The sequence below is a fragment of the Balaenoptera physalus genome, assembly GCF_965194825.1.
Source record: "Balaenoptera physalus genome assembly, chromosome: 2".
In the NCBI taxonomy this organism is placed as follows: Eukaryota; Metazoa; Chordata; class Mammalia; order Artiodactyla; family Balaenopteridae; genus Balaenoptera; species Balaenoptera physalus.
The window spans coordinates 109,276,636-109,302,972 of record NC_138883.1 but is presented as its reverse complement, the minus strand read 5'-3'; the positions used below and the strand labels follow the sequence as shown (position 1 = coordinate 109,302,972).

At 38.7% G+C, this 26,337-nt stretch overlaps 2 protein-coding genes across 9 annotated transcripts in view; both read left to right on the top strand.

Moving 5' to 3' along the window:
• Positions 1 to 2,818: 2,818 nt before the first annotated feature.
• On the top strand, positions 2,819 to 14,408 carry PCLAF (PCNA clamp associated factor). 2 transcript variants are annotated; one of them, XR_014259861.1, is made up of 5 exons: positions 2,819 to 2,981; positions 3,280 to 3,360; positions 4,376 to 4,538; positions 5,985 to 6,272; positions 9,578 to 14,408. XR_014259861.1 is itself a non-coding variant. In XM_082448239.1 (4 exons), the coding sequence occupies exons 1-4, from the start codon at positions 2,936 to 2,938 to the stop codon at positions 9,621 to 9,623; spliced, it is 336 nt and encodes a 111-aa protein (XP_082304365.1). In that variant the 5' UTR covers positions 2,822 to 2,935; the 3' UTR covers positions 9,624 to 14,408. The 2 variants fall into 2 exon arrangements, 1 of the variants encoding a protein (XP_082304365.1); XM_082448239.1 differs by lacking the exon at positions 5,985 to 6,272 and having other exon boundaries at positions 2,822 to 2,981.
• Positions 14,409 to 15,389: 981 nt separating this feature from the next.
• CSNK1G1 (casein kinase 1 gamma 1) overlaps positions 15,390 to 26,337 on the top strand; it is a 193,129-nt gene continuing 182,181 nt past the window's right edge. For 4 of the 7 annotated variants that reach the window (XR_014258984.1, XM_082447392.1, XM_082447388.1 and 1 more), the window contains exon 1: positions 15,509 to 15,627. The gene's annotated coding sequence lies outside the window, so the exon portion shown is untranslated. Of the gene's footprint in view, positions 15,628 to 15,763; positions 16,114 to 26,337 lie in introns of those variants that run through there. The other 3 variants (XM_082447393.1, XM_082447389.1, XM_082447390.1) reach the window with 3 other exon arrangements.

Below are 26,337 nucleotides of genomic sequence, written 5' to 3'. Positions count from 1 at the left end.
TGGTTCTTCCGCGTCGTTAAATGTAGGACTCGAGAATTGGGAAATCTGCTAAGACAATACAAATACCTATAAAAACTACAGTTTAGGAAAAAACAAAACAATACCCCGTAACCTGAGGGTCCAGTTTTTAAACTGTTCTGGTTTTATGTAAAATATTTAAAATAGCACTTGAAAGCTAGAGTAAACGCTGTAAGGATTTGCTCTGGTGGTAGTGGTTTTATTAATACCCCTTGTAGTCTAATACCTGATTCACGCTCCTAAAACCTCTTTTTGCTTTTTTGAGCCAAGTCTTTTCCAGGAGGGCCAAGACAACTCTGCAAGCTCGAGGGAGAAAAAAAAAAAAAAAAAACTTTAATAAAAACAGGTGCTGTGATTTGGCTTTGAAGACCTTCTATATAAATTCTCTGTGTTGATTTTTAAGAAATTAAAGGTATTTCAACTCAAGATGACCAGATTTAAGGGTCTTTTGCTACTTCCCTACTCCATTGGGACAACGGACTGGGGAAAATTTAGCCAGATTTTTCTGGAGAGCATAACATAATGTCTTCTGATATATTTCATGGATCAATTTGACTGGCTTGTGTTACATGGATAGGCTCTTCATTCCCATTAGGCTATTTATGCTAAATAATTACATCAACTGGATGTTGTTTCACCTTTTTATGTTAGTGTTTTCACCGACATAAATAATCAAAATCATATGTGTGTTGATTTACATTGAGTTTGGATTATCTTTGTTGTTAATTTGCAAAATATATGGCTTTCCAGCTTAAAAAGACTGAATTTTCATAAATAGTGGGTACAAGTTTTGTTTCTTCATAGATATCTGCTACATTTAATACTAATTATAACATATCCAAATCCTTTACCTGTTTTTATATCTGTTCTGTTCCCATAACTAAAATGATAACTTCTTGAAGACAGACTGACAAGCGTTTTGTACAATAAGACTTAGTATATCACACATTATGATGAAATTACTAGGTCCTCAAGAATAAAAGTGTTCTTTTTCATAAGGAATATGTTATTGATTGAAATCTCTAGTTTGTAATGTATGTAATGTAATGCCATTTACCGTATTACCATTTATTAAAATGAATTTATGCCTGAGCAAAGCAAGCACACCTATTTAATATGACTTAAAGATATTCTTTTGTATAAATTTAGGCAGAAATTTCATTTGTACATACTATAACTTTTCTTAATGCCTTAGGCCTTTAAAATTTTCAGGTTCACACCACAGAACTATTTTAACTGTAAAGGAGAAGCACTTCTGCAAAGCAAACATTTAAATTAAGAATTTTTACTAGGCATCACTGCTTTTTTCCTGAGTTTTTACTCTAATTTGCATCCTTCCTTATCATAATTGGCATTAACAAGACAGACATACAAACACAGCTATAGTAATATGCAGATTGCCCCTGTGTGCAAAGGTATATTTGCAATTCTTTCCAGCAATTTACTTGGCATGTGGACTAAGAGAAAAGACCAGCAGATTCTCAGCTCAGTTCTAATCTCTGCAAGGATCTCGGAATTAGGTAATTCAGGCCTTTGTAGAAGCCACTTAACTGAAAAGGAAAAAATGTGCATTGAAGAAACATTGTGTATTGAGAGGGGCATATGACAAAGAACAAGGAGGGATACCCTAGGGCTTGTTGATTTTTCTGATAGGACTTTGGCTGTAATCTTAGACACTAAGATTTAGACAAAGCTACAGGTAATTTGCAGTACCTTTCCTCCTATTATAATGTTAATTTCATCTGCTGTCTAGATTCTGTAATTCAAAAACACAAAGTAGTTGTTGATTCTGTTAAAGTACTGAGAAGCCTTTATTCTGAAAGTCCAAGCATAATTTATTGGAGAGAATTAATGCCATGCTTACACTTTCAGGTTTGCCTTTCAAGTGCACATTTAACAAAGTACATCCTAAGGCAAATTCTTTTGATCAGGTTTTGTGTGTGGTATTCAGAGAGTGAAAATCATTGCCCAGGGCGTATTGTGAGTTCTAAAGATAAGCATAGGGAAGGAAAATAGTTATGAGCTCTTATTCTAAAATCATGTTCACTACGTGCCAGGGATGTGCCCTTGGCACATATGACATATTTTTAAGGAATTCTGAGACCATACAGGTCTCGGGAAAACGTTTTATTATTATAATAATGTTTCTTTTAATGTATGTATGTATACACAATTCACTGTTTTTTTCTTGTTTCACACCATTCTAAAAAGTTTTGTTTTTTTTTAAATCCCTGTAAATAGGGAATTCCCTGGTGGTCCAGTGGTAAGGACCCGGAGCTTTCACTGCTGCTGGGGCCAGCGTTCGATGCCTAGTCGGAGAACTAAGATCCCACAAGCTGAACGGCCTGGCAAAAAAAAAAAAAAAAATCCCTGTAAATAAATTGTATTAGCTTTTTCCCATTCCATAGACTCGTTTTAGTTACGGATGCTGTAAAGAGTGTTCATACCTGAGATATTAAAAAGTCCTCTTCATTTCAGGTGTCACTTCCAGGAATGACATTATGGATTTAAGCCTGTGGTTAATTTTTAAAGAAATGTTGGAATTCGCTGTCTTTCCTGGGTTTTCTTTTCTAAGCAGGCCCCTTTACCTAATTCTTGATCTTAGCACCCACACATGGGGCACCCCAGGAAAGCGCCCTGGCACCGCCCACCTCAGGCGGGTACGAATCACAAGCTTCTGCAAGTTGATGGACGAGTCAGCACTGCGCCCAACCCCGCCGCAGTCAGCACTGGACACTGGCGATTGGTTGCGCGTGAAAGGCGCGGAACCAATGGGAGCGGAGGCCTGGGAGAGTCAGTGGAGCGCGCGGGAAAGCGACCAATATAAACTGTGGCGGGAGATTCGTTTTCGGGGCCTTGTCCCGTGAAACATCTTCGGCTGGGGAGTCAGTTGGTTGTTCTCATCTCGTGTTTGAACATGGTGCGAACTAAAGCAGACGGTGTCCCTGGCACCTACAGAAAAGGTGAGGCAGGCGAGCATGGTAGTGGAGGGCAGGTGGTTCCCTGGGCAGCTCCGCCGCGGGCGGGAGAAGCCGGACCTGCCCACAACCCTGTCCGCCAAACTGGTCCAGCCCGCCAGGAAGCAGCGGCCCGATCCCTTTAACCAGGAGGATGAAGCGGCGGGGACAGGGGAGGGTTATCTGCTGTTCTGGATCGCGGGCCTCTCCTCTCCAATAGGCTGGGTCGGAGAGTGTGGTGAGAAAGTGGCTCTGAGACTCTTCGTGCCCCCTCCTGAATGCCCTTCTTTGCCTTTCTCCGCAGTGGTGGCTTCTCGAGCCCCCAGGAAGGTGCTTGGTTCCTCCACCTCTGCCACTAATTCCACGCCGCTTTCGTCAAGGAAAGGTAAAAAGCGCCCCTGCAAGATCCTGGAGAAACCTAATCAAAAGGAGATCAGGCCTGGCACCACAGTTCTCCTGACCTGCGAGCCCCCTGCCCCACCGTGGAATTTCTTTTCCTGAGATCCTCACCCCCGAATTTCTTCCTTGCCTTTTGCTCTAATGAGCGGGCCTGTCTCTTGGCGGGCTGGGGTAGGGGTGCGGGGCGGAGTGGGTCGCATTGTAAAGAATTTCAAGTCTCGGGTTAGGGACGGACACAGTTTCTCTTCAAACCCGTTTTTCTTTTCTACTTTAGCGTTGTTACTTTTCTTAGTATTGACAACTGGGCTTTTTCTTGTAAGAGGCTATGTAAGCACCTCTTTACTAGATTAAGAATCGGGACTATAGTTGACAGTGCTAATCACGTTTTGGTTTTCATTTCTACATATTTTTCTTTGTCCTTCCTTCCCTTTCTCCCTCTCTCCTTTCTTTCCTTTTTTTTTAGTTTGGTGTCGGTGTGTGTGTTTCACAACTTTGCAGCTCCTGTTACTGCTTTGGGGACATTAAGAGGGAAAACCGGGCCAGGGAAATAGCTTCACATCGTTCCTTCTGTGCGAGGAGAAGTTGAGAAAATACCATGCCATCTGCTGTCTCATTCATTTTAGGAGGAAGCTGAGCAGTTTGGAAGATTAATTCCACAAGCTCTAGTTAAGAACATACAGGAAAAAGTGTGTCAAACTTTAGTATGACAGTACATGAGACTAACTGAATAGCTCTGCTTGTGGACAAAATATGAAAAATATTTTCTAGTTGTAAACATCTTGTTAATGCTATTTTTCTAGGCTAAAGGATAAATGTAATAAAGTGTTATACATTATATTATAACTGAATACAGCTTTATCGTGTCACATTTTAAAATTTAAAGATGGATGTAACACCATTTAATACCCTTTAGATTTGACGTTAAAGAATTAACTTTCCCTTTAAGGAATGGTGATTGTATTCTTAATTTTTATTTAGTTCTATCTGTTTATATTTTATAGCTGAAAATAAGTACGCAGGAGGGAATCCAGTTTGTGTGCGCCCAACTCCCAAGTGGCAAAAAGGAATCGGAGAATTCTTCAGGCTGTCCCCTAAAGATTCAGAAAAAGAGAATAGGATTCCTGAGGAGGCAGGAAGCAGTGGCTTGGGAAAAGCAAAGAGAAAGTAAGTTTCTATATTCTGGAATATAAAGAAATACTTATATTCTTGAAAATAAAAGACAACAGAATATTGAGTAACTTTAAAATTTCTGTTTGAGCAGATAAGAAAATACAAACCAGAGGTTTTTAAAACTGTGCTAACATATTATTATAAGTCACTCCCAAATTTCAAACATCAATGAAAGGTATTATTTTTACTCATTTCAGTCACTCAAAGAGGATCAGTTCCCATTCAGATGATAAGTGTTACATTATTAATCATGAACTTCTGGTCTTTATTCTTTAATTTTTTCTGTCTGTTTTCTGTAGTCTTTTTTCAAAAAGCAATTTCCATGTTGGTTTATCTAGCTTGAATTCCATTAACCTCACCTTTCAAAAACTACTAGTTCAGCCTCCACAGGAAATATATACCCAATGTAGAAAAGTTGGAAAATATAGAAATCCCCATCACTTAGAAACAACCAAAACTAACACCGTGGTGTATTTTCTTTACAACTTCTCTGTAAATACATAAGAAAACTTCAAAGCAAAACAAGGTGGGTATAAAACTGCAAACATGCAGAGTTCATTGTGTAAACTTTTTAAGAAGATAATTAAATCATGCTTTCAAGCTTTTAATGTCAGGAAAATGCTCATGATAAGTGTTAAGCAAAAATTCTGGTACAAAAGTACAATCATTATTGTGTAAAAGACATGTATCCAAATATACCAAATCTCTGTACAAAATATACCAAATATCAATAGTGATATATCTGGGTAAAAACCTCTCATACTCAGTGCTACCAACTTTCAACAGCAAATATTTTAAGAATCAGGAAAAAAAATAATACCATTGGGGGGAAAAAAGCAATGGAAACCTGCTTTTTAAATAGATTTATAAGTAATAGTGTCCAGACTCTCTAAAGAATTTTGAAATTTTTGTTTCAAAAACAAATTATTTGACTGGAGATGGGGAGTGGTGAGCGCGGGTGGTGCCACGTCACCGCCATTATGAAGCCTCCGGCTAGATGTAAGACCCTGCTAGATACCTCCCCTGCACCAGCCAGTAGCCTGTGATCCTCCTCCACGGCACCAAGCAGCGAGCCCTGCCCAGGGCGGAGTGATCACCATGGGCAAAGGGATGGTGGTCAGGCTCAGATTGGGGCTGCTGCTTCTGGTGCTGCTCCTACCCACGCAGATTTATTCATTCGTTCCTTTAACCAGCACGGAAGGTCCTCCGTTCGAAACCACAACGGTCAGCTGTGCTTTGCGGTCAACAGCTAGTCTCCTTGTGGTCTTGCTTGCCCTTCTACATCTCTACCGTTAAGAGACTTGGCCAAGAGACATCTACAGTTTACCAACCCATATTCTAAAGCCCAATCCGTACGCCATCTAGAAGTCCAGTGTGGCAAGGAAAATAAACAGGTCTTCATCAAGTCTACTAATTCCATCCCTTGTTTTATTAACACAGAGAATGTTGAGACTCCCAAATTGGACTAGTTTAAAGAGCATCTGAAGGATTTGACCAGATAATGAAAGCCAATATTAAATCTGCTGGAGTTTCATGTACAAGACTGGAAAGAGACAACATCGAGAATTAATGATGTGATTAAGTATAACTTAAGAAATATGGACACTTCAAACTGTACCTTGCAAATAAGAATAATTTCATCTTCATCTAGAGAAAAAGGATGAGCTATGGAATGGAGATTCAGTTTCCATTTTGTTCACGAAATCTAGAAGGCGGTAAAATGATTAGGTAATATAAAAAGCTTCAGTGATTCTATTTATGATGTACACTGGAAGGAACCACCAGGTATTACTGCAAATCCTCTGTGTATTGTTTCAGCAGTCCTGGTTTAATGCTGATATACTCTCCATCAGGTTTTACACTGTTTTCACTGTTCTCTTGGGAACTTAACTCTTTTCTCTGGGGCTTTGGATTTGACATTGCATTTGACTTTCTTCAGTAACTGACACGTTCCAGGGCAATGACGGATTGGAATCTACTGCAAATCCAAGCATAAGTAATCCCAGCAAATGCACTTAAAAGTCAAATAACAGGTATTTCCTATCACACATTCCCATCCAGATTCATTTAGCTAAGTTGGATCATTTAACTTGATTCCAGAGATTAGAAGTGCATTGACTTCAACCAGTCTTAAAATATTGCTTTTTATTTCTGCATATATTGAATAATTTTTACAACTTAAAAAATTGATCTGTTTGGAAGGCATATTTGACAAATCTTGAAATTAATAGGCAAATATATGAAGGCAGCAAAAATAATGTGTATTAGGTATTTGGGAAGTGAAGACTGGAAACTTGCCTGCATTAAATTCATAGCTCTTTTGTGCCCTTTCCGTAAACATACATATATAAATATAAAACTTGATGAATAAGAATAGCTACACGTGGAGCACTTTCTACATCAGTCATTATTTTTAGATGGTTCTAAGCCTAAGTGGACTTGATCCTGGAAAATAAAACTTTACAACTGCCTTGATGTACAGAAACCTTTTTAGAAATAGAAACTCTGTGAAATCTTTGGTTCACAGGTTCACACAATGATGCTTAGATGTTAAATATCCAATATGGCCATAGTACTCTTAATAAGTTTTAAGCCAATATTTGCCATTTTTAGAAGTCTACACAGGAACAACTAGATCCAACTGATCTCAGGTTATGTGAGATCTATGTGTGTGAATGAACACCTCTTGCTTCATATCTGAACACTGTACACCTGTTTTGGATTGTACATTGTGTTTGGAATTGATTTGCATTGAACACAACTAAATAAAAATAAATGGTTAATGGGCAGTTAAAACAAAGTATTTGACATATAAAATGATGTTTATGCATATAAAATTTTAAGACTTAATATTGTTCATAGGTCATTTAGTAAATTGTTATTGAATGCCTACTATCCATCTAATGAGATATTTAAAAGGAGTGTCAAATTCTGGAGCAGTAACTAAATTTTATACTTTGTTGCTACATCACTATTATCATCTCTGTTTCAATAAGATCAACAAGGAAGGGGATACATTTTTGGATAGAGTTTTTTAATAGACTTGTTTTCATGATCCTGTAAGTCTCCTTTAGTTCCTTCTCACTTACTGGCACCATTCTTCCTTGTTCTTTCTCATTGTAATTTGAACAAGCTAATAGTCAATATTAGCTCTAGAATATATGACAATCCTCTTGAATTATTTGTGACTTCCATTAATGAAAGAAAATATTTGGCAATATAGCCAAATATGGCTATACCATTGATCATGACAGCAATAAAAGCTATATTACAGGCTTCCTATCATATGGAAAAGATTACACATATAGTCTCATAAAGCACTTTGATCCATAGTATAATAAAATCTGTGACATAAAACTAGGTAATAGAGGTTTATATTATTACTTTAGGCCTCTGTCTTAGATTTGTTTTTAAGAGAGTTGTAGTTATCCCTTTATTTATAATAAATCAATAGATTGGCTTTTTTTTCTCCCAGTGTTATTGAGACATAATTGACATACAGTACTATATGAGTTCAGGGTGTAATGATTTGACTTACGTACATCATGAAATGATTACCACGATAGGTTAGTGAACATCTATCTCATACTGATACGTTAAAGAAATAAAAAATATTTTTTCCTTTTGATAGGAGCTCTTTCAATAGATTTACTATTGATAGTAAATAGAAAACTATCAGTATATCAGAAGGACTTCTGTCTCCCTAATTCTTAATCTGGAATATGGCTACTCCTATGGCTTTATTCTCACAAAGGAAGATGCATGGGGGAGAATCAGAATCAAGAAAAACTATCTTCTTAAAACCTTGAACAGAACTATGATACCTAAAGTAAATTAAATCAGGTCCTTGAAAAAAAGGAATTTTGGGTTATGATAGTGTTCATTTGTTAACTTGATTTAATTTCCAGGAAAGTACAATGAAGACGTCTTGGTAATATAAGAGTAGGTGAGTCAATGGTAATCTTATTCCAAGTCAGAATATCCTTGTTTTAGCTTCCTTCTTTCACTCACTTGCCCTATGACCATTCAGGCTTACTGGATCTAATTTGAAAACTATTTTAAAATAGATCTCACAAATCTTTATCAGTTCTAAAAAATTCTGATTTATGATTAAGTTTTTAATTGACTTTTTCTCTATAAAAAGTATAATGAGGGACTTCCCTGGTGGTGCAGTGGTTAAGAATCCGCCTGCCAATGCAGGGGACATGGGTTCGAGCCCTGGTCTGGGAAGATCCCACATGCCACGGAGCATCTAAGCCCGTGTGCCACAACTACTGAGCCTGTGCTCTAGAGCCCTCGAGCCACAACTACTGAGCCCATGTGCCTCAACTACTAAAGGTGGCGCGCCTAGAGCCTATGCTTTGCAACAAAGAGAGGCCACCGTAATGAGACGCCCACGTGCCGCAAGGAAGACCCAACCCAGCCAAAAATAAATAAATAAATAAATAAATGTATTTTTTAAAAAAAGTATAATGAGTACAAAATGGCTTTGGGATAATATAAATTATTTTTCAAAAGCTGTGATTACCATATGCCAACTTAAGACAATTTGGGGGTTTTTCTAATTAGATAATACATTCATATAGTTCCAAAGGGTATACAGTCAAATATGTCAACTTGCTGTTTTCTCTGCTCAAATGGATTGGTTAAATTCTTTTGCTTTTCATAATCACAGAGTTCTTGCTGAAGGGTTGTACTCTTCATCAATCCACTTAACATATCGAAAGAAGATGCTATAGAAATAGAGATTCCCTCTTTAATAAAAATGGCAACATATCCTAAAGGGGAAAGTAATTTGGCAAATTAACAGGCAAAATAGATTATTAAAAATGTTGTCGCTCTAGTTCTAGTATTTGGAATCTGTAGGAGTTTGTCAATTAACTGAGTTTAATTTTCTCCCATTTCTAGTCTATTGACGAGACCCACTGCACTGTTAATGTTCCTGATTTACATAAGTTTTTAAAAACTAGTTATGTTTTGTTTTTTAAACATTTGACTCAGGTTACTATCGAAGTTCTCTCTTCTTTCCACAGATCATGTCCTTTGCCACCTGATGATACAGACGATGAAAATGAATAGAAATTACTTATTCACTCTTGACTGATGTCTCCTGTTTACTCTGGTATTCTAGGATGTAAATTTGCATAAACGTACTTGTTCCAATTAGCTTTGTTGAATAAGCATTTAAGTTAAAAAATGAGGCTTACATTTAGTTATTCAAAAGCAAGTAGTTATGATATTGGAAAGTTTATAAGATTAATTATGGTTACTTAACTTAGTATTCAGTATAATGCAGTATTCGGTTTCTTTTACCTGTTAAGCTTTTGCTTGCTAGAATTATTGCATGGTGTTCTAATTATGAATCTGCTGTATTTGAGATTTGCTTAGGTTTTTGTACTGTTGCCATTTTTATTGGCATTTGATTATTGGAGTGATGCCATATTTTTGTTCCTTTTATTTGCTTTAAAAAGCAGAGGTAGATTTTTGCACATTAAAAAAGTCAGTATTAATTAAACTGAACCCATACCCTTTTTAAGAAAGGGGGCCAAAGATGCAATGTTGAAAAAATTTGGATGGCTGTCTACCTTCTTCTTAGAAAAATTTAAGGGCAGTTTTGTCCTAAGGATTTAAAGGGTTGATGAAGCTTCTAAAAACAACAACAAAAAGATAAAATACTAGCATAGAATTGGGAAGGAAAATTCCATAGTCTACATTAAAAGAGAGGAATTTTCCTAGAATATGCATTTGACTTAGTGTCATAAAATATTATCCTTTGGGCCTATACTTTTCAAGTTGGAAATGAATAAAATATGAAAGGCAAATCATGCCATAAACCCAGAACTATGTCTAAAGTCCTTAGAGCTACTATTATATTTTTCAAGATAATCAAGGGTATAGTTGAAGAGGTGGGTATAATAGTGCTTAGTAACTGGTATTCTTGTTTCCTCATCAGGCTTTTTGCTCACTGACATCCTGTTATCAAAACTAACCATGTTTAACAGGAATGCTTTCCTGAAGTTTGTTTTTAATAAACGAATACTCATTGTCACAATACTATCCATATGTGTGCTTTCTAAGATTATATCCTACTAGGTATTTCTATTTTATTCCTTCCAAATGCAAATCACTGTACTGACCTGATTTTATCAACTTCCAAAATAAGTCCTTATGACTGTAGATTGTATTTTTTGCTTTGTCTTTTAGAGGTGGGTATTAAACGTAATGATACTGAATTGAGACCAGAGTTTTCATCCTAAGTGCTTCCTTGACAATTAGGCTTTTGATGGGTATGAAACCTGATTTGCTATTTTTCATTGATGGAGAGAGAAACTTTATGGTGGTGTGTCCAATGAAGTCTAATTTTGGTATGTAATTGTTTCCAAAAAATTTGACCTAAAGAACCTACAGTCTTTTCAAATACAATCCTTTCAAAATATATAATACTTGGTGATGTCTAACTTTATTAGGCAGAGGTCCCATGTAATCTGTTTCCTTGTCAAAGGTTTTTTAAAATGTAGATTGTCAATTTAGCCTCTTCTAAACATAAGAGAAGTACAGACTCCCCATTTACATTGAAATTGAATCAAAAAATAAAGTTTATACATTAAAAATATAAAGTAAGTTTTAATTTTGTACCCTTCACAATGTTAACCTGGTTTTCATTTTTGGATGGATTATTCAAATAATTAATGTTAGTGTTCAATTCCGGAGCAAACAATGATTAAAGCTACTTTTATGGAATTTTTGAATGCTAATGGAATTTGTGAGGATCATATGAATTTTGTGTTTACATAGTTTCACAAAGGAAGATAATACTATAGTGAAAATTATAAAGTATGCCCAGAGTTATATATGAGATGACAAATACTTGTCATTTTTCTAAAAAGCAGAAAATAAAGCCTAAACTAACTGAACTTTTCCCATATGTATATATACACTGCTTATAAATCTCACCGTACTTAAAATTCTTCACGCTAACTCACTTTTGGAAAAATTGAAGATTCAGCTGGACCTTGGTCCAACCAACATTGTTAAAATGGTTCCTTTTACCTTTGAGGATAGCCTATGGAGGTGGGAAAGATTGTCACTGAATCAAAACTGGGAGGAGTGTTAGAAGCTACCTTGTTCAACCCAAGCCAGCTATAGCTTTTCATTAGATGGACTATTTTATTAGCTGGACGGCAATCGAAAGTGCTACAAGTTAAAAATTTGATTTTTTTCTTAACTCCCCTCCTCCTCTTCTTGGTTCTGTCCTTGAAATAACATAGAACAAGTTACTCCTTCCACATGACAACCTTCAATTATTTAAAGATAGCTGTTACATCTTTAGCCTTCTCTTCCTAAGGCTAAACATTATGTTGTTTATGTCACATGTATCCTAAGTGAGTTTCTCTAAGTCCCTTGTACAAGGGGCCATGCCTTGTGTGTTGTATATTGCTTAGACAGATAAAAAGTAAATCTGGCTGTATTTCTTCTAACTGATCCCAAGTATTCATTGATTTTGGTATCTTTTATGTTTGTCTGTTTTGTCTTTTGTATTTGGAGATGCCAATGGAACTCTAAGAATATTTGAATTTTTAAGTAATAATTATTAACAGAGTATTGGGTTTCCCAAAAATAAACATTATACAACCTAATTCTTTCTTAAATGATTACAAGAGACAATTGAAAAATGACAAAAAGCTTTCAAGAGATTGAGAAAAAAGGCTAGAGGTCCTATATTGATTTGAAGAATGAAGGTACTATATTGACCTTGAACGCTATTTGAGATCTAGCATAGATTTGAGAGCACTGTCTTAATTATGGTTCATATTAAGAATATTCATTGGGGACTTCCCTGGTGGCCAGTGGTAAAGAATCCGCCTGCCAATGCAGGGGACTCGGGTTTGAGCCCTGGTCGGGGAGGATCCTACATGCCGCGGAGCAACTAATCCCGTGCGCCACAACTACTGACCCTGTGCTCTAGAGCCCGCAAGCCGCAACTACGGAGCCCGAGTGCCACAAATAGTGAAGCCCACGCGCTGAGAGCCCTTGCTCGGCAACAAAGAGAAGCCACTGCAATGAGAAGCCCACACACCGCAACGAAGAGTAGCTCCCTCTCGCTGCAACTAGAGAAAGCCCGCACGCAGCAACAAAGACCCAATGCAGCCAAAAATAAAAATAAATTAAAAAAAACAAAAAGCGAACAAACAAAAAAAGAATATGGATTCCTGGGGACTTCCCTAGCGGTCCAGTGGTTAAGACTTCACACTTCCAATGCAGGGGGCGCTGGTTTGATCCCTGGTCGGTGAACTAAGATTCCACATGTCGCGTGGTGTGGCCAAAATAAATAAATAAATAAAATTTTAAAAATAAAATAAAAGGTTGATTTGGGTAATAATTTTTAAAAAAAGAATATGGATTCCTGTGATACTGCTCACAAAATCCTAAAAGCATAGTTAAACCCACATAGCTAGTTTTAGATGTGGATTGTGCTATATACATATTTATTTATTTATTTGAATTTTTAAACATTTATCAACATTTTAGGTTGATTTATTTACAATAAAATGTATAAGTTTTCAGTGTACAATAAAATGTATGTACCTGTGCTATACATCTTTAGAGGTCTCCAAGTAATGAGTATGTTAAAAGTGATGGAATTACACACGTCGTGATCATTTAGGAATTAAGCCAGATATTCATACACCTATACAAAAGTGACTCAGTAATAATTTTTTAAAAACTGTAGGAAGAGAGGATCTAAATAAATGCTGTTATATGCTATTATAAGTCATATTTCTTCAGACAACAGGAAAAATGAATGATGCATAGGAATTTGCATTTTTGTATTGGCTTAAACTACCGCATTTGATCTTAACTATTTTTATCCAATAAAACATTTCTTTCTATAGAACAGATTTACCGTATTCATGTTTTTAATTTTTTAAAGACATCTACGTCCACCATAGTTTTATTTATTTTTTATAAATTTATTTATTTATTTATTTTTTATAAATTTATTTATTTTTGGCGTTGGGTCTTTGTTGCTGCCCGTGGGCTTTCTTTAGTAGCTGCGAGCAGGGGCTACTCGTTGCGGTGCATGGGCTTCTCGTTGCAGTGGCTTCTCTTGTTGTGGAGCACGGGCTCTAGGCACGTGGGCTTCAGTAGTTGTGGCACGTGGGCTCAGTAGTTGTGGCTCGCGGGCTCTAGAGCAGAGGCTCAGCAGTTGTGGTGCACGGGCTTAGTTGCTCTGTGGCATGTGGGATCTTCCCGGACCAGGGCTTGAACCTGTGTCCCCTGCCTTGGCAGGCGGATTCTTAACCACTGGCCTCCAGGGAAGCCCCAGCATAGTTTTAGATAAGTTGTTGCTCATTGGGCTCATTATTTTATTTACTTTTCTAATTAAAAATTTTTAAATATTTAAACCTGTTGCCAATTGAAATACCAAGCTCTATTTTGTCATGGTAACAGATTTATCACTTGTCAAGTACAGCCAGGTTTTTTTTAAAGAACAATTACTGACTGGATGTGCTCAGATTCCATTTGAATTTTGTGTGTACACTCCCACATGTATGCATGTCCATGGCAAGGGTGGAAATGTTTTAGACTTCTTTAACAATCTACTAGTGACATTTGAACTTGAAGTGATTTCCTAAAGGTTTTGCTGAACTGACTCTCTTGGTGAATCAATTTAATGCTGTGTCACATGTACAGGAAACCAACAGACCTGCTGTTTCTTTGAAGTTACCAAAAGTCATTTCCTCTGCCCCAGCTAGGTGGACAACAGTCCAATATCGGTGACTAAGAGGTTATCATGACCAATAAAATTATCATGACCAAATTATTATGACCAATAGCCAGCAGTTGCAAAGACATTCACTGCCATGGACTAGAGAACAAATTCAGGAGCTACTATTAAGCTTTATTGCTTTTAAGCAGACCTACTCAAGATAGGAAAGTTAAGCCAAGATTTTTACTCATTTTTCTCTGAATGCCCTACTACATTTCTCTGAATATTTAACTGCCATAATAATATAGGTCATTTTTCTAGAAAGAGGATTAATTATGTTGCTGGCTTTTGCTCCAAGCAGTGGTTTTGCCAGTATTTTTCAAGCTCAGATCACCCCAACACAAGAAAAAATGAGGTCTCTTATTAACTTTCCCTGTCCACAGTATAGGATTGAAAGTTTATTCTGAGTGGAGGATTACATGTCTTCCTTCTTCCCAAGCTTGATCACCGGCTTCCTTTGGCCTTTTCTCATTGTTTTTTCTTTTAAGGATTAATTATTTCCAGATCATACACAAGCATGTGCAATCCTTACAAAAGAGATGGGTGAAGACAAACTTTCTCACCATTCGGTTTCAGGGGCTATCACAGGAGAACGAAGTGCATGAAAAAGGTTTCATAACATTGGAGGAGACTTTAAAAGCTCAGTAGAAACACAACTGAAAATCCACAAGAGGGAGATGCTTGCTAAACCGCCAGAAAGTAACTCTCACGAGGGACTGAGAGAGCCTTAACAGGAGCCAACAGGTCCGCCCCGGATTCAAGGCGGGAGGGAACAGGAGTAAATAGTGGCTGGGGTCTGGTAAGGGGAGTACAGGTGAAGGGAAAAGCAGGATTGGCTTCGTGACTTTGGCAGCGAAGCCCGTGCTCAGCCCAAGACCAGGAGCAGACGGTAAGAGTGTGTTGCCAAAGAGGAGTACACGCTCCCAGCTACCTCCTGTTAGTCCCATAAGAAATGGGGGTGGTTGTCTTTGAAGGCACTTCCGCTTAGCAACCCCACGCGGTTGCTAAGGAGGGACGGTAGGGGGGGATGACCCGGAAGTGGTGGTGTCTATTTCTCACTGCCTGCTTTCAGTTTGTCCTATGGGGAGCGCCAGGGTGCTCTGCGCCGGGCCGAGGGTGGGGCCAGCGCTAGAGGTTCCGGTTCGGCTTCTGAGGCACCTCGGCTCCTCGTCTTCCCCCTCCCCTCCCGCACCTCTCCTCCCTCCCTTTCCTGGGAACGGGAGAAGCCAAAGCTGCGGGTGGGTAGAGAAGCACTCGGCGCCTCCGGGAGGGGGCTGCGCCCGCCCCATCTGTACTCCGGAGCACTGCCAGGTACTCTCTCCGGCTTCGACGGGGTCCGGGAGGCTGGAGCTTGAGGATGTGTGTGTGTATCTGGGGGGTGGTGGGGGCCCCTTCTCCGGGTCGGGGAGGGGAGCGCGGAGATCCTGGGTGGGGCGCAGGCCGGCGTGTGTGCCCCTGGCGGGTTGCGGGGGTGGAAGGGAAGGGCTGGGGATGACGGCTGGCGGAGAGTTTCGGGTGGCCGTGTTGAGGTTGCGGAGGAGGCGCCCTCTCAGATGCAGAAGACTTCGGCCGGTGTGGACGGGGAGTTTGCCACCTGGAGGTTTAGCTCTGAAAGAGGGAGCATCCTCTGGGTCCAGAAGGAGAGCATGGACCCCGGCGGGGTGGATGGGGCAGTCCCATACTTACATTGCCTGCTTCTTCTGCCCACCCCTCTGGGACAGAGCCCGGCTTCGGGGGTTGTGAGTCGGCTGGGCACCGCAGGGAGCCGCCCTTGGCAGAGCTAGGGCAGAAGAGTGGGTAAGGAGACCTCCCTCCTCCCAACTTCCGTGCGCTTCCCCCACTTCTTCCTTTACTGGTCTCTTGCCCCAGTGTCCTACAGGAGCGGTAGCCCCCTCCCCAAGTGGGTAGGCATCACAGCGTAAAAGAAAGAGGGTGGAACTGGGTTTGTGGCCCCAAATGATACTTCGAATGTTTGGAAAGTGCCAGATTGACATATTCAACCAAGTCTCCCAGCTCAATATTAAGTCTGGTCTAAATTATTTTAGAAAAGTGCAGTTCTGGAAACCAGCAAACTGTAAGCTAGTCTGGCATAGCCTTATTTGGTAGATATGCGTGTTTTTAAAAAACAGACTGGGGGAACCGTAAAGATACAGAGGTCTAGGCGAGACGTGTTGAGGCAAGCCTTTTCCAACATCTTTCTTACCTGCCAGTAAGCTTGACCTAGTTTAAATGAAGCACACAGATCCTCTTCATTTATATTTCAATCAGTGACTGAATTGTAGGTACTGTGTGGTTATCAATGTCTCAGAATAGTTGCGTGAACCTTCGGAGAGACAAGATTCCCTGCTTTTGAGCCTGTCTCATAATCTTTTAAGGAGATAATTGTGGTCAAGTGGAAGTATTGGTTTTGAGGTTAGGTAAATCTGGGATTGAACTCGGACTGCCACTGGCTAGTTGTTGACCTTGGGCAAGTCATGGAACCTACCAGAGATTCAGTTTCTTAAGTAACACGAGTTAAAATTCTAATCAGTATTGTAAGGGGGGGGGTAATGTATCTAAATAACAGTACACTTTAAATGGAAGCACCTTCCAGTTGAAAGATGAATTATTAATAATCTTACACAGTCAAGGTAGTTGTGGAGTGAGGTTTGAGATAGGAACAGAACTGGATAATATTCCAAAACATATATATACAACAGGACTTTCAGTAGTTTCTAGAAATTGATCATAAGTAGCATGAAATTCAGATATCAGTAGTTTCTTAAAACTCTTAAAAATAAAGCAGAATATGTGCATTAACTGAAATGACCAATAATGTTTCAAAGGTTTTTCTCAGATTTGTGATGTGTGTAGTATGGATTGGTAAGAAAAACATTTAAAAAGTAATGTATATAAATCTTAATTAACGTCACATGTCTGGAGAGAATTAAAATTGAGGCATAAAATAGAAGAAAGTAGTTGTAATTTTAAGAATAAAATCAACACAAGTAGCATGACTCATCTTAATTAGATTTAAACTATTAGCAAAACTTACAGAATTTTTATATGTATAATCTGTAAAATAAATGCAAATGGAATGAATTTCTGCCTTTAAATCATTTGTGATGATGATATAGAAATATATCTCAGAAACATGAAGTCTTTTTTTTTTTTTTTTTGGTCAGGTACCAGGCTAATCACTTTTTTTTAAAATAAATTTATTTATTTTATTTATTTATTTATTTTTGGCTGCATTGGCTCTTCGTTGCTGTGCACAGGCTTTCTCTAGTTGCAGCGAGTGGGAGCTACTCTAAGTTGCGGTGCGTGGGCTTCTCATTGAGGTGGCTTCTCTTGTTGTGGAGCACGGGCTTTAGGCATGCGGGCTTCAGTAGTTGTGGCACGTGGGCTCACTAGTTGTGGTGCACGGGCTTAGCTGATCCACAGCATGTGGGATCTTCCCGGAACAGTGATTGAACCCTTGTCCCCCGCATTGGCAGGCAGATTCCTAACCACTGTGCCACGGGGGAAGCTCACATGAAGTCTTTATATTCATTTGTTTTGTAGATTTAAAACAATACAGTTATTTGTAACCTATTATATGTCAGATTTTCAGCTAATGTAGTTTGCTTTTTGATGTAACTTGAAGTTAGTAAATTTTTTTTTTCTTTTTTTTGCGGGGGGCCACACTGCGTGGCTTGCGGGATCTTAGTTCCCTGACCAGGGATCGAACCCGGGCCCCCTCAGTGAACGTGCCAAGTCTTAACTACTGGACAGCCAGGGAATTCCCAGTAATTTTTAATTATTAATTTTTTAATGTACTTTATACTCAAAAGATAAAAATCAAATAACTTGCTTTAGTAATCGTTTTTTTGTGTGAGAAAAGTGGTTATAAAGTTTGTAATTCAGTATCACTTTTTAGAGGTTTACAGGTTTTCCATAATTTCGAGAGAAATTTTCAAATATATTTCTTCTTCGTGTCTCTCTTAAACAGAGTTGAACTTTTTTTAAAAAAATAAAACTGTCCAGCTATGTTGCATGCTTCTTGAGGTAGAAATACTATTTTAAATTTTATCCACCACTGCAGCTACATAACAGGCACCAAATAAATATTGGTCAAATTGATAAATGGATGAATATATTTAAAATTATTAATAAGGTATCTAATTATGTTTTTTTTTTTTTTTTTTTTTGGCTGTGTTGGGTCTTCGTTTCTGTGCGAGGGCTTTCTCTAGTTGTGGCAAGCGGGGGCCACTCCTCATCACGGTGCGCGGTCCTCTCAATATTGCGGCCTCTCTTGTTGCGGAGCACAGGCTCCAGATGCGCAGGGTCAGTAGTTGTGGCTCACAGGCCTAATTGCTCTGCGGCATGTGGGATCTTCCCAGACCAGGGCTTGAACCCGTGCCGCCTGCATTGGCAGGCAGATTCTCAACCACTGTGCCACCAGGGAAGCCCTCTAATTATGTTTTTACTACATGGTTTGTAAGGTTATTCAACTTTCTAAGTGGCTTTTCTTTACACTGTAAAGTCTTTAGTGTATATGTAAGCATTTAACTGCGTTTTCCTGGATCATTATTTTTCAGTATCTTTCGAATCTTAAAGTTGAGACGATATTATCTTGCTTTGGTAAAGCCATGAGAAGTTCCCATTTTTTTCCTTATCTTCTCATAAGACTTTAATAAATAATTCATTTTGGTATAAGAGTTAGGATACTAGCTGTAAAAAGGTATATTTAAAATGTGGGCAATAATAGAGACTGTTACAGATAATGCTTTTCTCAATGACCTTTTCCACTTAAACAAAGTTTGTGGCCATTCCACAGATCTTTGCAATTGTCAGTTATGGAATTTGCTGGTCAGGAAATCTAAAAATGACTAAACCTTCCTTTAATGTCTATGTCTTGGATGATCTCAGTAAACTTTAGGAGAGATTGGGAAGGTTTGTATACCATACTAGAATATATAATGAACAAAGTACAGTTAACTTTATTGGTGCTGCCAAATCAAGAGTGAGTTACTGTGGAAATGTTTAAAAAATGCCAGGCAGTGCTCTCCTCAAACCAAATGAGTATTCTTCCAGAGCTTGTTTCTATTTTAGAGCTTATTTCTTTTTGGACTATGATTTGCTCTCTAATAAAGATAAATAATCATTGTATCCAGAAAAAAAGGCTGATATCATAGACAGATTTTATTACCACCAATCTTGATAGAAACTGCTTCAATGGCTTCGAATAAGTGGAGGTAGATTTTCATGAAAGAACTTAAGAATTTGTGGAACGATAGTTTTTCTCTATTTAACATCTAACTTGTCTCTACTCATTTCTGCCTAATATAGAAATTTTGAGAAGCTGGGAAGAAAAAAAAAAAGAATGAATTTACTTCAGAATTACCATTTTATGTTTTGTAGGTTACTTATTTGGAGAGCTAAATTGGATTTTGACATTATTGGGACTGTGTTCAAGATGGACTCGGGGAAAAAAAATTAGAGAGATGCCATCTGCTTCAGATTCCTGTTCCCTCACCCCTTCATGTTTTGTGGATTTGAATTTGTCAGATTGGTTTTTTTTTTACATAAAAACCCTCAGTAGATTTAGGTTATATAATTTCAGCTATATCGGTGAACCTGTAACTAAAAGAAGTTGCATTTTATATTGAGTTACAAAGAAGGATCACAGACATTGGTTAAAAGTAATTGTTATTTCAAACTATCTGAACATGAGATAGCTTCATACATCTTCGTCGTCATTTGCTTAATAAACCATTCTTGTCATTAGTGCTTACCACAGTCCACTTATTGGTGGAAGTTGCTTAAAAAAATGGATTATAGAGATATAGAATAAATCCTTTTTTTCCTCTGATATTACAACCAGAAGAGAAGTTTCTGTTGTCGTTTTTTTTTATTTACTGATGAATCCACTTAAACTTATTCTTTGAGTAGTGAGTTTTGCCTTACCTTATGCCAATTGCTATAGTTTTCATCTAAGTGATACCATACAGTTCATAGGGCACATACTTGTCACTTTTCAGTTTGAATCTTTAATAATCCTGAGGACAGGCTTTTGGATTTACTGAGCTGGAAAAGAATGTGTCTAGTTCAGGTTACAGTAGTCGGGCACTTAGCATGGACCAGAAAGACCCAGGCATCTCTGAAAAACTGTAAAGTAAAACTGGTATGGTATCCCAGAAATGATCTGAAGAGAGAGTCTTCTGGATAGAAGAGAGCCATGCTGTGTCTGCAGTAGGAATGTTCTGGTGAAGCGGGGAGACAGATAAACTGCCCTTGTAGTCTGTTCCTCACCCAGAAGCTCCAAGTAGGCAGTGCAGTTATGGCAGGGGCTGGGGTGTCAGGGATGGGAATTGTTCTTTAATAATTGCTCACCCATCATATTGGAGGCATAGACATACTGGGGAAAGGGGAATTCTCTTGGATTTTGTCTTGGCCAGAGAAGCTGAGTGAACAGGTAACCATTGCCCTTGCTGTCAAAGAGAACTTGGTGTAACACCTCTGGGTGCTGGGTAAGCCTATCAAAATGCTACAGTTTGATGTCTCCATCAAAATGCCACATAAATTTTCTAAGAAACAGCAGCATTGGACCACATTGATTTCTGTAGTTTTCACATTCTAATTCTTTAATCTAGAAAAAGAGGTATTGAGGACTTTTGGGCTTCTGAATGAGAGTATCACACATTACATCCATCTTGATAGATTTATAAATACACTTTACTTTGTCTGTTGGCATCAGTGAATGATGTGAAAATGTTTTAAGTTTTGTGTGTGTGTGTGTGTGTGTGTCTGTGTGACTGTGTGTGTGCACGTGTGCTTGAGTGTCCATGATGATTACCAAATTTCAGTTCTTCAGGCTAAATTGCTAACCATAACTGTGGTGAAGCAGTTTCCCAGCTGGATTTCTTCTCTCTTTCCTAGAGATCACTCTCTGATGTATGTGCTAGTGAGCAGAGGTATGACCAAGCCAATAAAAAGGCAAGGAGATTGAAGTTAATTTCTTTTCAGGAATTCCCTGGCAGTCCAGTGGTTAGGACTTGGCACTTTCTTGCTTTCACTGTGGGGGCCCGGGTTCGATCCCTGGTTGGGGAAGATCCCGCAAGCTAAACCGCGCGGCCAAAAAAAAAAGAAAAAGTTAATTTCTTTTCATTTAAATTTATTTAAATGCTTATTCAAATTTGATTTTATTAGGTTTTTTTTTCCAACTTTGCTAGGATTTCTGTAGTTTAAAGTAGCAATAGGTACTCTTTGAGATTGTGGGTGCCCAATTTTTTAAAAAAAAATTAAAACTTTTTTTGAACAGTTTTAGATTTACAAAAAAATTGAGCAGGTAGAGAGTTCCATCTCTCTCCATATTCACTTAATCCCCAACCAGTTCCACCCCATTTTCCCCCATTTTTAAAAAACATTTATTTATTTTATTTATTTATTTTTGGCTGCGTTGGGTCTTCATTGCTGTGTGTGGGCATTCTCTAGTTGTGGCCATTGGGGGCTACTCTTAGTTGCAGTGCGCAGGCTTCTCCCTGAAGTGGCTTCTCCTGTTGTGGAACACAGGCCCTAGAGCGTGTGGGCTTCAGTAGCTGTGGCATGTGGGCTCAGTAGTTGTGGCTCGAAGGCTCTAGAGCGCAGGCTCAGTAGTTGTGGCACATGGGTTAGTTGCTCCGCAGCATGTGGGATCTTGTGGACCAGGGCTGAAACCCGTGTCTCCTGCATTGGCAGGCGGATTCTTAACCACTGCGCCACCAGGCAAGTCCCTCCCCCATTATTAATATCTTGCATTAGTGTGGTACATTAGTTCCAATTAATGAACCAATATTGATACATTATTATTATCCATAGTTTTCATTAGGTTCACTCTTTGTGTTGTACGGTTCTGTGGGTTATAACAAATGCATAATAAAACATGTATCCACCATTACAGTTTCATACGGAATAGTTTTACCACCGGAAAAAAATCCCATTTTACCTATTCATCCCTCCTCTTTTTCCTCCAGAATTCCTGACAAACACTGACCTTTTCACTGTCTCTATAGTTTGCCTTTTCCGAAACTTCATATAGTTGGAATCATATAGTATGTAGCTTTTTAAATAATTAATTAATTAATTAATTAATTTTTGGCTGTGTTGGATCTTCGTTGCTGCACACGGGCTTTCTCTAGTTGCGGAGAGCGGGGGCTACTCTTCGTTGTGCGTGGGCTTCTCATTGCAGTGGCTTCTCTTGTTGCGGAGCATGGGCTCCAGGCACAGGCTTCAGTAGTTGTGGCACGTGGGCTCAGCAGCTGTGGCTTGCAGGCTCTAGAGCACAGGCTCAGTAGTTGTGGCGCACGGGCTTACTTGCTCTGCGGCATGTGGGATCTTCCCGGACCAGGGCTCGAACCCATATCCCCTGCGTCGGCAGGCAGATTCTTAACCACTGCACCACCAGGGAAGTCCGTATGTAGCTTTTTTGTTTGTTTGTTTCTTTTTGGCTGCGTTGGGTGTTCGTTGCAATGCACGGGCTTCTTATTGCACTGGCTTCTCTTGTTGCAGCGCTCAGGCTTCAGTGGTTGCAGCGCTCGGGCTTCAGTGGTTGCGGCACGCAGCTTAGTTGCTCCGCGGCATGTGGGATCTTTCTGGACTAGGGATCGAACCCGTGTCCTTGCGTTGGCAGGTGGATTCTTTTTTTTTTTTTTTTTTTTTAACATCTTTATTGAAGTATAATTGCCTTACAATGGTGTGTTAGCTTCTGCTTTATAACAAAGTGAATCAGTTATACATATACAATATGTTCCCATTTCTCTTCCCTCTTGCATCTCCCTCCCTCCCACCCTCCCCATCCCATCCCTCTAGGTGGTCACAAAGCACCGAGCTGATCTCCCTGTGCTATGCGGCTGCTTCCCACTAGTTATCTATTTTACATTTGGTAGTGTATATATGTCCATGACACTCTCTTACCCTGTCACATCTCACCCCACCCCCTCCCCATATCCTCAAGTCCATTCTCTAGTAGGTCTGTGTCTTTATTCCCGTCTTGCCACTAGGTTCTTCATGGCCTTTTTTTTTTTTTTTCCCCTTAGATTCCGTATATATGTGTTAGCATACTGTATTTGTTTTTCTCTTTCTGACTTACTTCACTCTGTATGACAGACTCTAACTCCATCCACCTCATTACAAATACCTCCATTTCATTTCTTTTTATGGCTGAGTAATATTCCATTGTATATATGTGCCACATCTTCTTTATCCATTCATCTGTCGATGGACATTTAGATTGCTTCCATGTCCTGGCTATTGTAAATAGAGCTGCAATGAACATTTTGGTACATGACTCTTTTTGACCTATGGTTTTCTCAGGGTATATGCCCAGTAGTGGGATTGCTGGGTCGTATGGTAGTTCTATTTGTAGTTTTTTAAGGAACCTCCATACTGTTCTCCATAGTGGCTGTATCAATTTACATTCCCACCAACAGTGCAAGAGTGTTCCCTTTCCTCCACACCCTCTCCAGCATTTATTGTTTCTAGATTTTTTGATGATGGCCATTCTGACCGGTGTGAGATGATATCTCATTGTAGTTTTGATTTGCATTTCTCTAATGATTAATGATGTTGAGCATTCTTTCATGTGTCTGTAGGCCATCTGTATATCTTCTTTGGAGAAATGTCTATTTAGGTCTTCTGCCCATTTTTGGATTGGGTTGTTCGTTTTTTTGTTATTGAGCTGCATGAGCTGCTTGTAAATCTTGGAGATTAATCCTTTGTCAGTTGCTTCATTTGCAAATATTTTCTCCCATTCTAATGGTTGTCTTTTGGTCTTGTTTATGGTTTCCTTTGCTGTGCAAAAGCTTTTAAGTTTCATTAGGTCCCATTTGTTTATTTGTGTTCTTATTTCCATTTCTCTGGGAGCTGGGTCAAAAAGAATCTTGCTGTGATGTATGTCATAGAGTGTTCTGCCTATGTTTTCCTCTAAGAGTTTGATAGTGTCTGCCCTTACACTTAGGTCTTTAATCCATTTTGAGTTTATTTTTGTGCATGGTGTCAGGGAGTGTTCTATTTTCATACTTTTACATGTACCTGTCCAATTTTCCCAGCACCACTTATTGAAGAGGCTGTCTTTTCTCCACTGTATATGCTTGCCTCCTTTATCAAAAATAAGGTGCCCATATGTGTGTGGGTTTATCTCTGGGCTTTCTATCCTGTTCCATTGATCTATATTTCTGTTTTTGTGCCAGTACCAAACTGTCTTGATTACTGAAGCTTTGTAATATAGTCTGAAGTCAGGGAGCCTGATTCCCCCAGCTCCATTTTTCGTTCTCAAGATTGCTTTGGCTATTCGGGGTCTTTTGTGTTTCCATACAAATTGTGAAATTGTTTGTTCTAGTTCTGTGAAAAATGCCAGTGGTAGTTTGATAGGGATTGCATTGAATCTGTAGATTGCTTTGGGTAGTAGAGTCATTTTCACAATGTTGATTCTTCCAATCCAGGAACATGGTATATCTCTCCATCTATTTGTATCATCTTTAATTTCTTTCATCAGTGTCTTATAATTTTCTGCATACAGGTCTTTTGTCTCCTTAGGTAGGTTTATTCCTAGATATTTTATTCTTTTTGTTGCAATGGTAAATGGGAGTGTTTTCTTAATTTCACTTTCAGATTTTTCGTCATTAGTGTATAGAAATGCAAGAGATTTCTGTGCATTAATTTTGTATCCTGCTACTTTACCAAATTCATTGATTAGCTCTAGGAGTTTTCTGGTAGCATCTTTAGGATTCTCTATGTATAGTATCATGTCATCTGCAAATAGTGACAGCTTTACTTCTTCTTTTCCGATTTGGATTCCTTTTATTTCTTTGTCTTCTCTGATTGCTGTGGCTAACACTTCCAAAACTATGTTGAATAATAGTGGTGAGAGTGGGCAACCTTGTCTTGTTCCTGATCTTAGTGGAAATGGCAGGTGGATTCTTAAGCACTGCGCCACCAGGGAAGTCCCTGTAGCTTTTTTTTAGACTGGTTTCTTTTACTTAGTAATATGCATTTAAAGTTCCTCCATGTCTTATTGTGGCTTGATAGCTCCTGTCCTTTTTCTTTTTTTGAATTTTTGAATGTTATTTTATGTTTTATATAGCAAGTTCTTATTAGTTATCTACTTTATATGTATTAGTGTATATATGTCAATCCCAGTCTCCCAATTCATACCACCACCTCCCCCTCCCCCACCACTTTCCCCCGTTGGTGTCCATACGTTTGTTCTCTACATCTGTGTCTCTATTTCTGTCCTGCAAACCAGTTCATCTGTACCATTTTTCTAGGTTCCACATATGTGCGTTAGTATACGATATTTGTTTTTCTCTTTCTGACTTACTTCACTCTGTATGACGGTCTCTAGATCCATCCACATCTCTACAAATGACCATTCTAACTGGTGTGAGGTTATAGCTCATTGTAGTTTTGATTTGCATTTCTCTAATAATTAGTGATGTTGAGGAGCTTTTCATGTGCTTCCTGGCCATCTGTATGTCTTCCTTGGAGAAGTGTCTGTTTAGGTCTTCTGCCCATTTTTCGATTGCGTTGTTTGTTTTTTTTAATATTGAGCTGCATAAACTGTTTATATATTTTGGAGATTAAACCTGTGTCTGTTGATATGTTTGCAAATATTTTCTCCCATTCTGAGGGTTGTCTTTTCGTCTTTTTTGTAGTTTCCTTTGCTTTGCAAAAGCTTTTAAGTTTCATTAGGTCCCATTTGTTTATTTTTCTTTTTACTTCCATTACTCTAGGAGGTGGGTCAAAAAAGATCTTGCCTTGATTTATTTCAAAGAGTGTTCTTCGTATGTTTTCCTCTAAGAGTTTTATAGTGTCCAGTCTTGCATTTAGGTCTCTAATCCATTTTGAGTTTATTTTTGTGTATGGTGTTAGGGCGTGTTCTAGTTTCATTCTTTTACATGTAGCTGTCCACTTTTCCCAGCACCACTTACTGAAGAGACTGTCTTTTCTCCATTGTATATCCTTGCCTCCTTTGTCATAGATTAGCTGACCATAGGTTAGTGGGTGTATCTCTGGGCCTTCTAT